At 40.2% G+C, this 13,983-nt stretch overlaps 1 protein-coding gene across 3 annotated transcripts in view; it reads right to left on the bottom strand.

Moving 5' to 3' along the window:
• The window catches only part of ankrd13b (ankyrin repeat domain 13B), a 60,836-nt gene that overhangs the window by 6,177 nt on the left and 40,676 nt on the right, over positions 1–13,983 (bottom strand). The window contains exons 8-14 of one of the 3 annotated variants that reach the window (XM_041814340.1): positions 12,550–12,631; positions 12,324–12,388; positions 10,788–10,924; positions 10,030–10,187; positions 9,587–9,775; positions 7,277–7,440; positions 1,934–2,010 (exon numbers count right to left, since the gene is read on the bottom strand). In XM_041814340.1, coding sequence (XP_041670274.1) covers positions 1,934–2,010; positions 7,277–7,440; positions 9,587–9,775; positions 10,030–10,187; positions 10,788–10,924; positions 12,324–12,388; positions 12,550–12,631 — 872 coding nt within the window. Of the gene's footprint in view, positions 1–1,477; positions 2,011–7,276; positions 7,441–9,586; positions 9,776–10,029; positions 10,188–10,787; positions 10,925–12,323; positions 12,389–12,549; positions 12,632–13,983 lie in introns of those variants that run through there. The other 2 variants (XM_041814332.1, XM_041814348.1) reach the window with 2 other exon arrangements.

Below are 13,983 nucleotides of genomic sequence, written 5' to 3'. Positions count from 1 at the left end.
GAAGGAGGGGCAGGGCCAGGAGCAGAGTGAGACCGCTCAGTAACATTTAAAGCCACAGACACGAAACAGCTCGTTCTGAAACATAGAGGTTTTTATACATACAAAAATCCGATACTAGAGTGTTTTTTCACTAATAGACTTCACAGGCATGTTTTGGGGACTTCGGAGAACAATAGAAACTTGTCTTAAAAGGGTAAAATATGTCACCTTTAATAGAGATACCATTGTTTTGTTCGTCAGTGGGTCTACCACTCACACTGTTTTAATTTAGTCATAAAACGTACGTCAGTGATTTCTTTTTGTCAAAATGTTTTACAGCAGAAGCTCCAGAGCTTTTCAGTCCATGACCCCCAAAATAACAGCATCAGAGTGTCAGGGACGCCCACCTACCCTGGAGATGGTAGGTGGGGGTCCCAAGTGTATGATGTTGCATAAAGCATGATGTACATATTTAAATGTCAGGTTTTAAATTTTTTTCTTACTATTTAGCACAAATCTCCCTCAATAACGACATTTTTATTTCAAATCTAACTCATTTAATAATATTTATCGCAATAATGAATAAAAACAACCAAATATTAAATTTCTCTTTGCATCCTACAACCCCCTCTTTGGTGTTCCATGACCCCCTGGGGATCTGACTCCCACTTTGGAAACCACTGGTTTACAGAATCAGCATTGCTTTGTGTTGGAACTAAGAAGTACAATGTGGTCAAGCACAGGCCTCATGTTCTAATTTGAGCCATAATTCATTTTTTTCTTTAATTTGCTGCAGGACGATTAATACTGGACCACAGACTACAGTTGGTCCACAGGCCATAGCTTGGACACACCTGCTTAGGCTGATGTTTAAAGGCAGATGTCACTGCAATTCCTGCTTAGCAACACATTTATGCTCATCAAAGCCAAAGTCTAGTGTGGAACCTCTTCATGTTCTTCAAGTGGCTGTCTCTCATTGGCTGTAGTTGATACAAGTGAGTCCACACCGCAATTGTTTGTTTGTGAGCTTTGTTGAAGACTCTCACCAGGCTTTTCTTTTCCTGATTCATGTGATCACCAATTACTGCCTGTTGTTGGCAGACGTTTGTTTACAAGCCCTGATAAAGACCTGTATGGTTGAAACAGGTTGGCTTTTTCAATGATTTAGCTGATATATTTAAGGCCTTTTAAGTATTTCCTTCCACAATGTTACATTTTTCATGCCAGTGGTGCCTGGTTTCCCCTTTGGTAGGTAAACTAGCCTAGTTTAATTTTTAATTACATTTTACACAGTCTGTGTTTCTGCCCACATTTCTTAAAATAGCGAGGATACAAAAAGAAATCTGTGTCTAAAGATAAGAGCCGAAGAGCAACTGCAGCAGTGACGACTGACGAAAACAGGAAACCCTTTCATTTCCCAGTCCCCTCCTCCTCTGTTTCTCCCCACAAAGTCACACGCATAGCACAGCAGACAAGAGATGAGAGCAGAATAGCAGGATGGCTAAGTAAGGTGACAGGAGTACAGGATATGAGTAAGGGATAAAGAGAAAAAAAACGCCTAAATGGAGAAAATGAAGGATACAACATACTGAAGAATAACCACAAAAAAGTCACTGTCGCATCTATCACAGAGGCACAGATGTGCTTTAGGCTTCTCGGGATTAGTAATTTCTCTTTGTGCTCAGGATTGTTTCGTCTGCCTGCATTCCTGTTCATTTGCATGCTACCTGCTTCTCATCCTCATCTAAATCCAATGACTTTCCTCTAAAAGCGCTCCTGCCTTCCAGCTTGAATTTCTGCCTTATATGATACATTGATATATTTGAAAGGAAGGATGAATGTGTGCAGTACTTTACAAAACAGAGACAAAACATGAGTACAACAGAGACAGGAGAAAGGGATGAAAATAGACAACAACTTGTGTGGGATGAAGGGAAACAGATGAACCTCTGACCTCTCCAGACGACTTGGGTCACAGGAAAAAGGGTGAGTTCCTGGCTTGCTGTTGGTTAGGGCCTCCCAGATGGTCACCTTCAGAGAAATACACAAGAAGTGAGAGAGCAAGAAGTGGGTGAGAGGAAAACTGACAGATGAAGAGATGGTTAAACAGATGTGCCTGTGCCTCTGTCTTTAAGTTAGCGATATTATGAACGTCAAAGTCCCTATAAAACAAAAAATAATCAATATATTCCAGGCTTTGTTATTAACAGCAGGCAAAATTTTTGTGATGATAGTGATCCCTAAGCAATGAAAACTAAGTCTAAAAATCATGAAAAATGAGATAGTAATATTTGCTCTAGTCTGCTGTTAGTGGAAAGAATAATGAGCTGAAAACACATGTACTCAACGCAGAGACGATCCTCTATCAACTTTTAAAAATTGTTACAAACAGAGCGCTTATATGTCTGCTCTACTTGACCTGTCCAGCGCTACATGTCTGAACCAGAATCAGGTTCATGAAAAAGTTATTTTAATTTTCTCACCGTGCATATTACACATGTTAAGTCCTCAAAAATTTTCATTAATCTTTGTTTATGTTTCCTGTGTTTACATGATGTTTTTTTAAAATAGAAGTCTCCCATTAATATGATAATTTGGGACTTTTCAGGATGAATTTGTTGGACAAAGAACGTGTCTACAGTTGGAGAACAGCTGCACCTGTGGTGATTTGCAGTTTTTGGTGTTATTTTGTTAACTTCCTGTGTGACCACTTCCTGCGTGGAGTTCTTGTTCTCTCTTTACAGAGATTGGGCATCTTCACCTGCACTGACTCTCCTGGTTCCTGCACACCTGTTACTCATCACAACAATCACCACCCTGCTCTTAAGCTCGGCTATGTGCCTTCACCAATGGCAGATGATTCCCGCTTTCTGACTCCTAGTGATTTCATCGTCACTCTGAGTAATTTTCCAGAGAGAGAGATTTCTACTACGTGTGTTACCCTGAGATTAATCCTGCCTTCTCCGTTTTTTCCAGTGCCTCCATGAGCTGACAGCGCTAGCCCAATCTCTGCCACGCTGCCTCACTCTCACTCTGGATTCACTCACCAGCCTCTCCCCTCTTCACCTCACGCCTGGAGCCCTCACGCCCTTGGATTCCCCTCACTCCTCGGACCCTGGATTCCCCCCTCCCTCCACTGCCTGTTTCCCCTCAAATAAACACTTTAACTGCTTCTCTGTGTCCGGTTCTGCATATTGGGTCCAACATTAAAACCTCAATCCTCGGATCACTACAGCACCAGCTGTGCATAAACTCAGAGCCCAGTTTGAATGTAAATTGCGATTTACAACGGCACACGAAATCACTAATTTATGAGAGGAAAAGGCAGGAAAACACTGCATGAATTTACAGTCTCCCTGTATGTGACGCACCAAATGCTTGGATGAACTGTTATGGGACAATTGGTTGAAAATACAGTTTAAAATGAGTAAAGCCTTTCTACAATGAGCCCATTTTTTTCATCCAAATTTTTAACACATTTTCACATGTTTGGACACTGACACAGACACTTTTGTCTGTTGTTATTTTTATTTGGAACAGGTTCGATTTTGTGAACATTTTCACATTAGTCCAAGTAATTTAGATGGATGAATTTGGGCAGTAAAGGCAAATAAAAACACAATGGACTCAGTGTGCAAGGTTTGAGTGTGTGAGGTTATTTGGGATTTCAGATATTTTTTCAAAAACCCGAAAGTAACTGACCCAGAGTGTACAGACCGTAACAGTTTGGCTAATCGGTGCACCAACTTACTCTTACTTTACTGATCTTGATTGAGAAACATGATCTTGAATAGCATACTACAATACTAAATACTAAACTTCTTGATTTTTATACTTTACCTCATCTTATTATAATGCTTGCCAAAATAAGGTAGTCGTAAAAAATGTTGGTGGCTGGTAGATTTTTGAATCCACTAGCCAAAGTGGCAAGTAGGACAAAAGTTCATTTCCAGCCCTGGTTTCAATTTAGGCTTAAGTTATAAATCAAATATTACACCTACCTACAAGGTGTAAAGTTCTCTGTAAAATATGGCTGTGATGGTATTAGTCATGAAAGGTGGGACAACTTGGAGGACGACCAGGGCTGAGGATTTTACTGGCATTTGGTGACAGCTCTGTGTTTCCTGTCATCAGTTACACCATCGTTTTCCGTGAGCGGAGGTAATTTCTGCTGTTGAATCATCTCGTGTTATTGATTTTTGCCCTATTTGATGTCACTGTTATTTTATACGGGCTCTAGATTTAGGCTGTAGGCATACAGTGGTGTGAAAAAGTATTTCATCACACTTACATGTTTCGGATCATCAAACCAATTTTTATATTTCACAAAGACAACCCAAGTAAATAGAAAATGCAGTGTTTGAATGATTATCTAATTTTTTAAGGGGGGGAAAAAATCCGAACCCCTCTGGCCCTGTGTGAAAAAGTAATTGCCGCCTGAACCTACAAACTTGTTGTGCCACCCTTGGCAGCAATAACTGAAATCAAGCACTGGGATAACGGGTAATGAGTGTTTCTCATCACTGTGGAGGAATTTTGACCCACTCTTCTTTACAGAATTGCTTTAACTCAGACATATTGGAGAGTTTTCCAGCATGAACTGCCGTTTAAGGTCACACCACAGCATCTGACTGGGCAACTCCAAAAACCTTAATTTAGTTTTTCTTGAGCCATTGAGAGGTGGACTTGCAGGTGTATTTCGAGTCGTTGTCCTGCTGCATAACCCACGAGTGCTTAAGCTTGAGAGCACATACTGATGGCCAGACGTTCGCCTTCAGGATTTTCTGGTAGACAGCAGAATTTATTGTTCCATCAATCACAGCAAGTGGTCCAGGTCCTGAAGCAGCAAAGCAGCCCCAGACCATCACACTGACACCACCATGTTTGACTGTTGGCATGATGTTCTTTTCATCAAATGCTGTTATTTTTACACCCGATGTAACGGGACTCAACCCTTCCAAAAAGTTCAACTTTTGTCTCGTCAGTCCACAGAATATTTCTCCAAAAGTCTTGGGGATCATCAAGATGTTTCTTGGAAAATGTGAGACGAGCCTTTGTGCTCTTTTTGGTCAGCAGTGGTTTTGGCCTTGGAACTCTCCCATGGGTGCCATTTTTGCCCAGTGTCTTTTATGGTTGAGTCATGAACTCTGACCTTAACTGAGGCCAGTGAGGCCTACGGGTCTTTGGATGTCATTCTAGGTTCTTTTGTGACCTACTGGAAGAGTCGTGGTTGCACTCTCAGAGTGATTTTGGTTGGCCAACCACTCCTGGGAAGGATCACCACTGTTCCTTGTTTTCTCCATTTGTGGCTAATGGCTCTGACTGTCGTTTGCTGGAGTCCCAAAGCCTTGGAAATGGCTTTGTAACCTTTTCCAGACTGATAGATTCCAATCACTTTGTTTTTTCTCATTTTTTCTTGAATTTCTTTGGCTCGTGGCATGATGCAATCTTGTAGCCTACTTCATTTTGTCTGACAGTTTCTATTTAAGTGATTTTTTGATTCAACATATCTGACGGTAATCAGGCCTGGGTGTGGCCAGTGAAATTGAACTCAGCTTTCCAAAAACTGTCGTTAATCACAGTTAACTCATGATTTAACAAGGGGGGGCAATCATTTTTCACACAGAGCCAGAGACGTTTGGATTTTTTCCCCCCCTTAAAAAATTAAATAGTCTTTCAAACACTGCATTTTCCATTTACTTGGGTTGTCTTTGTGAAATATAAAGATTGGTTTGATGATCCAAAACATGTAAGTGTGATGAATATGCAAAAAACTCAGGAATCAGAAAGAGAGCAAATACTTTTTCACACCACTGTACATTAATCACCTATGCAAAATGCTTTGTCATATTCCATATTTGTCAGATTCCATGATTTTATTGCTGCCCCCATGGGTGAGTACATTAGGGAGTTAAAAGGTTAATGTTTCCTGCAAAGAATCTGTGTTTTCAATTAAAATTCTGTGATTTTCCATCTCAAAAGTTAACTTTTCCTCATCTGTGGCATGGTTGTAGCTCTGTGACCCACTGACCTTTTACTTGTGCTGCAGGATGAGACATACAGTAATATTGATATGGAAATGGTGTGCCATCAGGAGTCTGTGCATTGTGCTGTATTTTGAAGTTGACTGGATACTTAGCACATTTTCCCAGCTTTTTGGATGGATCTGCTTTACGTGGACCGACATTGTTTGGCAGCAGCCTTTTACCAACAAAGTTGAGTGGAGTGGCACTTCTGGGATGCACCAGAGCTGGGCCGGTGTGCTGACAGTGGAATTGTTCTGATTGTCTAGAAAGGGAGCGATTTGCTCCACAGTGCATTTCGCCAGCAGATTGCAGTGCAGCCGTTGTATGTGGAAACTGGAGGTAACACCTTGTTTGGATTCAACTGTGTGGACAACCACACCTTCAATTCAACCCATCAAGCACCACATAAAAAACTTTGTTGTTTGAAGTTAAAATAAAAGATTTTTAAATCCAAAAATCTGTGATGTTCTGCTAATGTTAAGCAGCTCTTAAAAGCAAACTTACTTGCAGTATAAGCATGATGTAGCATCAGTGTTGCTAACTAGCTCTAACAACTTAATGTAAATGCTAGTCTAGTGAGGCAGATAAGATAGAATGACACATCTTATTTATCTCCTTTGCACAAGCACTCTGTTGATTCAACATGGGCGGACAGCATAAGTTAGTTGATGTCACTAGCATCAGACATCACTAATATTATGAAATATTTAACAGGTTTTTAGAGATTTCCAGTTATTCTCACATACCAAACCATATTTTTTCTTTCTTCTTTCACTGAGGCCAAGTTTATATTAGAACTGTATCAATCAAATAGAAATAAAAGTTGGTCAAATTATGGGATGTGCTCAGTTGTGTAAATCCCAGCAATGAGGGATTACCTGTTAACAAGAGTGGGGGGGGGTTGACAAAGGGTCAAGGGTCAACTGCACAACAGCTCTGCACAGTGGGCTGCTAAAGTTGATTGTGCAAACCACATCACATATCCTGCTACAGCCTTGCCACTAATTCATCAACATCATTCTTTTACTGTGTTCAAACGAAGAAAATTAAGTGCACCATCTCTACTTTTTCAAAATATCCTGAGGCAGCCGTTAATAAAATGGCACTTTTCTCCTAACATCAAAAGCAATTTATCATATTAAGTGATTTTAATATGTTTTTTTTTATTTTGAAAGTGTTCATTATTTCTACTTCTTTACTTTTTGTTTTTTTAATGGTCTTGTTTGATTTTAAAGGATATCAATCCCTCAGGAGAGTCCCACTCAGCCCACCTGATCATATTCAGATCCGGCTTCCAGCAGACTCTGCTGTATTGCAAACTGAAGTAGGTCCTCCTCCTCATCCCTCATGCTGTCTCTCTGTTTGCCGCCCAGCATGGTGTATCCAGGAGGGGGCTCAAACACACATGGGGGAATCTCTCCAGCTCGACATGACACTGTAGCAAAGGCAAAGGGCAAAAGATGAAGGAGAATGCTACCAAACAGTGAGGGGGGTCATACTTAAGTGGTAAAAAAAGAAAGAAACAGGCAGCACAGGAATCACTTCTAGAATAAAACAAAGAAGTCTGAAATAAGCCATTTGGTGAGGAAATGTCACCCTTTTACAACAAAAAAATGTGTAACTGATCTTGTATATTTGTGTAATGGATCATCTGCAGATTGCTCTGAAACTAGTTATGGTTATAGGTGACTTGAGATCTTTTGAATGTTTAAAAGGTGCCTTAACAGAAAGAAGGTTGTTGGAATCAGCATGTTGAAAAACAAAGACTTGGCCAACATGGCAGTTTGGAAGCCTGTCGTTGTAGTTTTGGGGGCTAAACAGGACATTGGGCCATATATATGGCGGGGACTCATCTTCCCAGGAGCCCTTGCAGCACATTCAAAGAGGACTCATTCTCCTGTCTGATAGCGGGAGACCTGAGGAGATAAGTATGGGGTCTAAATGTAATACAGTCCCTGTGACCCCTCACTTATAGGTCATTCCATTGCCGCTAAAATGCAGCAGACCTGCTCCCTTCAACTGTGTGCTTTGTGCTCCCTACCTCAAATAATGTTTGGCATAGTCAGCAATTGGCCAGTTGAGTACAAAAAGTTTTCTTCCTTTTTTTGATGTCATCAGGACAGGAGTTGAGCAAAAAATGCACTAGTACCCAAAGAAGGACAAACAACTCTTCTCCAGCTGTTAGAGGGATGATACAAGCCCTGCTCTTATCCTGAAGGCTATATTTGTCTTCTTTGCTTATTTGTGTTTATTTACTTTGCTGTATCCATTTATATCCAGTACAGTGCCTTCACCTGCACAAACACTAGTGTTATTGCCATTAAATCAATGTCTGGCAAGTGAGTTTCTGTGTGGTGAAGCTACCATACTGATTTTGTAGACTCCTTAGCCCCGGCAGGGAGGTTTCTTTGTTCTCAGTCCACCATTTTTAAAATCTCATGTACAGTTACATGTGATTCAGCCATCTTGTTTCTCTATCTCTCTTAGATGTTTGGCTTTCTTTGCTTTGTCAAAAAGTTTGTTTTGTTGAGTTGAGTTTTGTAATAGTTATTTGTTTTGTGATTTATTCTGACTGATGCCGACTTGTTAAATAAATTCTTTAACAGATTTAAAGAGAAGTTGTCTGAGATTACCGTACATATATATTGTAAAAAAAAAAAAAATCTGCAGATTTAATGGTCTTTGTATGATCTCACATCTATCGATTCAAATACCAATTCTTATTAAATGTTAAAATTAGTATAATTTTAACTCTTGGACTTGGAAGAATTTCTGCTTCTTTTTGGTTGTTGTTCCCTGTCTTCAGGGTGGTACCCTGTTACTTATTAAATGTGATTAATAATTTTATTCATTTAAATTAATAATGATAATAACAATTGTTAATATTTCAACAACCAAAACCTAGCATTACAAATTCAAACATGGTTGAGAAACCCTGCTATAGACTTTTCACATATCCAAGTCTCATGATGTTTTACATCGACCTGGACAACAGCCCAGACGGTCTTTGGGAAGGGGAGGATGTTAAAAAAAGAAACATGCAGGGTGAATGAACAAAGGTTGGTCTTTCACATTCAGTGCAACCCAATCAGAGGTGACACGGTTATGTGCTGACCAGGTGATCATTGCTCTTCTTTTAATAAAGATATGTATCCAGTTCTGATAAAACTGTCACTATAGTAACATTCACACTAATCTCTTTGCTGGCTGCCACTGCTCAATGGCTTGCAATATGACTAAACCACACCCACAGCTTCTCCTTAAATAAAGCTGATTGGTCTAGCCATTCACTGTCCGAGATCAAGTATTTTAGACTGAAGCTGTGCAAGATAGATCTGCCCAAAGACAGACATGGAATCTGGCCAATCTCTCAGCTTTACCCAGTTATTGTGTTAATTCACTAATAATAAACACCAAAACTAAAACAAAACAAATTAAACTAAGAACTTCATGTTGGAAAGAAATGGGGAACATGTAAGATTTAACTTTCAAATGTGTCTATCATCTCAAGACAGAGCTTTCATAAAGACGACACTGTAGCTCAGTGGAAAACTTGATACTCCATGCTGTTCAGTTCTCACTTGTTGAGCTGGAGCTGGATACACTGGAGGAGTCACTTCCTGGAGATGGGGTGTCTGTCCTCATAGTGTCTCTCTGTCCCTCCCCTTCCACTCCAGCTTCATTGTCAGTACGTATACCAGCTCCTTCATCACAGCCGTTCACATTACTGAATGTGATCCTGGCATTCAGGATGTGGTAGAGAGGGATCTCTGCATTAAATAAAAAGAAAAAAAGTTGACAGAGTGGTCTTTTAAATCACTGTTTACATTTCATCATTAAATTACCTATATTTGTGTTGTTTATTGAACTTTTCCCTTTTTCAAATTAAGTTCAGATCTTCCTCTTTTAATCTTTCATCTTTTAATTCAGTTAAAAACCTTGCATCATTGATTTTATTTAGCCAGCCATCACTTTAACCTCCCTCCCTTCCTGCTTCTCTTCATCTCACTAAATGAGCTCTTACCAATCTTGACAGGGAAGCCAGGTGGCAAGCGCAGAGTAATGAAGTCACGAAGCTTGGCAAACAGGGCGTTTGAGATGGCCATGAGATCGATGATAGGTACCACTTGTTCTGCCAGGGACAGAGGATGGGACTCACACAACCACAGCTTGGCTTTAAACCTGCAAATAAAAAGACCACACACCTTAACACAAGCCCAGTGAATGGTACCAAATAAAGCTAACCTCAGGAGATCTTTTCTGGAAGTAGTTTAACTCTACTAACTTCACTAGTAGTGAAGAAAACATAACTCTGTTCTCATAGGTATAAAGTGTCTATCAGATGATGATAGCGACAGTTGCCTACAGACTGATGAGAGAGAAATGATGAGGAATTAGCTGATTATTGATTACAATGTTTGTAAGGACAATAAATACAGTTTAGTACAGTAAATGAAGTATGGTTGTTTGCAGTCCCCTAGCTTCTTTCTAACATCGTGAAGCCTAAGACTGTTTCTATTTAGACTTGGCCAAAAATGAACACAGAGTAAGAGGCACTCTAAACTCATGATATCCTCTTTCTATTTATTTAAAATGTTAAAGGACAATGCGATAGAATTCTAAATATGACAGGCCCATGCAGGCTCTTATGTAGGATCATTGGCTTCAAAAACAATGAAACCTAAATGTCTCCCTTTATTCAGTACACACACCAGGATTCTGTCTTTTGGGGTTATTGTGTACTTGGCAGTGAGACAAATTTCTAAATATAATCTGCGTCACCTCTGGGTCTTGGTGGTGAGGTGGCAAGGATGGCCGATGTCCCTCTGAGTTGGTGAAAGGCTGGGGTTGAAGTATTCCTCAGCTGTCAGTGCTGCAGGATTGGTCACAGCAGGACAAGACATCTGGGTAACCAGGGCCTGCAGACAGAGAGGAATGGTTATTTAAAAGTCCAGCTTAACAACACATTTTTTATTTCAATTACAGCAGGCGTTTAAGGAGTATTCTAATATGTTATGGTAAACTACTATATATTGAAAAAAAGTATTTGGCCTGCCTGACCATTACACCAACAGGGTCTGTAATGACACTTTTCAAATACATGTGCTTTAATATGGAGTTGCCCCCCCCCCTTTGCAAATTTAAGAGCATCCACTCTTCTTTGAAGTCTTTCCAAAAGATTTTGGAGTGTTTCTGTGGAAATTTGTGCCCATTCGTTCTGTACAGCGTATATTCGGTAAGGCACTAATGTTGGACAAGAAGGCTTGGCTCGCAATCCAGTTTCAGTTCACTTTAGAGGTGCTCAGTGAGGTTGAGGTCAGGGATATGTATGGGCCAGTCAAGCTCTTTAACACCAAAATCATCAAACCATGTTTTTATAGTCATTGCTTAATGCACAGGGGAACAGTCATGTTGGAAAAGAACAGGGCCTCCGCCAAACTGTTGCCTCACCATCTGAAGCATAGCACTGTCAAAAATGTCTTGGTATGCTGAAGCATTAAGATTGGCCTTCACTGGAGATAAGGGGCCAATCTCAAACCCTGAAAAACAGCCCCATACCATTATCCCCGGTCCATCAATCTTCACAGTTGACACTGCTAAACCGATTGGATTTGTCACTCAATAGAGCACGTTCTCAACACTCTAATACTGTCCAAATACTTTTTTCCATGTAGTGTATGTCTATTTGGTTGTTTTAAGCCCCTTTTTGTGCTTTATAATGGAACTCACATACCTACTTTGATTTTCAGACTTTTCTGCTGACATTTCTAACAGCACAATGAAAGATCACATTTTGTAAAAACTTCAGAACAAATAAGAGCACTTACTTCAGCTTTTCACATCCTAATAGGAAGTACATCCCGCTTAAATGTACTTTAGTACACCTTCCATACATAAACCACCATTTAATTAACAGCAGAAAGTGAAGGCTGCCAAAGTCTAATAGCCTTCTGTATTATTGTTGCATTATAAGGTCGTTTCATGAAAACTAATCTTTGGTTTGGCAAAAATAAAAACACTAACAGTAATGAAACAGCCTTGCACAAACAATTAACTCTTTGTTGGCTCTCTGACTAGTGGTCCTCTGACCCACCAATCAGAGACACATGTCTTAGAGCAACAGTTGCTTGGCAACTTCCGACTGGACCAACTATTGCCAAGTATTTTCTCTGCAGCACGGTAGAATTGACCCCCATGGTTACTTGAACATAATTAAAGGGTGTTTTTGGAGTGTCTGCTAGTGTGTCTCAATATTCACATGATCCAGGAGTAGTTTTGATCCCATTTCCTAAACTAAAGGTTAAACACGTTACTTACCCCATTGCTGGGCCCCATGTGTTGCTCTGCAATGCCAAGAAAGTTCTGCAGTGGAGTCTTACCACCTTAAGAACAAACACTGGAGTGATGAGTAGGACTGAGAGGGCATAGTCAAACAATCACAATGAACAAGCCTAAAAACAATTTGTTTGCTTTTGTAATCTAAATAAGAGGTAACAGATTCTCACACTTATCTGGCACCAAAGAATAAATTAGAGTGACTCACCTTTCACCTTGTTCTTGTTCTGGTCAGAGAGATGATCTGTTCTGGTCCTGGTGATCAGTTCTACATTAGAGGCCGCATACACCTGAAACAAGAGCACACAATTCACTGTGTTCTGTTAGCAATAGCTTTACAGCTGCTATAAAAGTTAATCGGCCATTCCATTCCCATTGCTTCTTATCTGCTTCTGGCCAAATCCAACTCAGTAAATACAAAAGTATGGCAAAACAGGTTTGCTTTTTAACAATGTAAACACAAAGACACCATACAGGCATACCCCTGGGGTACGCCTGTATGGTGTTTGGTGTGCAAGAAGATGATCAATAAGCACACCCCTAATTGAGAGATTAATTTCCCAACAACCAGAGATGGTTTTAGACTAAACAGACTAAATATGACTAGTTCTTAGGTACCTGTTGCATCCATTGCAGCAGCACTTTCAGTCAGTGTCAGGTTGACTGTGATGTGTTTTCAAGGGCACATATAAACGCTTGTGTTGTCTGAAATAATTTTGTTGGTGCAACATTTTTCACATCTAACTTTATGCTTCACATTGCATTGCTTCCTGGTTGGCTAGTACTCAATTTGACATAACAATCCTGCACATGCCTGCTCGGCCTTTCTCTATGTTCCCCCACACAACAGGAATTCTGTTTGTGAGTATTGAACATGTTAAATATTTACGATCTCAAGTCGGGGCAGCTAGGATTGTCGATTAAGTAGATTGTAGTGGGAAATATCCCCCTCAGCAGACCTCACACCACAGGAAAATCTGTCAAGATAATCTGTAGAGCCATCTGATAATCCGGACTTTCCTGACTTTGGTGAGAAGGGGGAATCTGACCCAAAATCAGCAGGATTATCCCGCACTGTGTACCCTGTCTAAGTTGACTCCAGGCTGTTAATGACATCAAATTGCTGTGAAGACAGTTCATCAGGCTGTCCTCAGCTGGTCTCTGAATCATATACGCACATTAACTGCTGCTTTCATTTCACTGAGACTCTTAAAGGTGTTTAAAAGCAGTGAATCCATTTAACACCATAAAGATACATTTTCATTGACCCATGAGTCACTTGTGCTCTGAACTGTGTGGTTTGGTCAGTTTTACCACAGCAGCAGACACTGTGGCTGCTGTCTCTGTCTGCATGTCTGTGTAGGTGTTTGTGTGTCAGTGAGCTGCTGGGAAGCTCTGCAACATGAAGATGAGAAAGAGGGAGTGGTTCCACCTGCACTGAACAGGCTTCAAACTCAGGTGTCTTATCATGACTTTCTGATACAAGCATTTATAGCGCATAGTGGCACATAGTCCTCTGAAAAGTTTCTGCAAGACAGAAAATCTTCCTGCATTTGGTGCCTGGTGGATGTTAAAGGGCTACATCATGGATGTTGCTATATACTTTTTTCCATTTAAAAATATAAACTGGTATTATTGTGGA

Source organism: Cheilinus undulatus, linkage group 2 (genome assembly GCF_018320785.1).
Source record: "Cheilinus undulatus linkage group 2, ASM1832078v1, whole genome shotgun sequence".
Lineage (NCBI taxonomy): Eukaryota > Metazoa > Chordata > Actinopteri > Labriformes > Labridae > Cheilinus > Cheilinus undulatus.
Note: the sequence above shows the minus strand (reverse complement) of the source record. Positions and strands in the feature narration are given on the sequence as shown.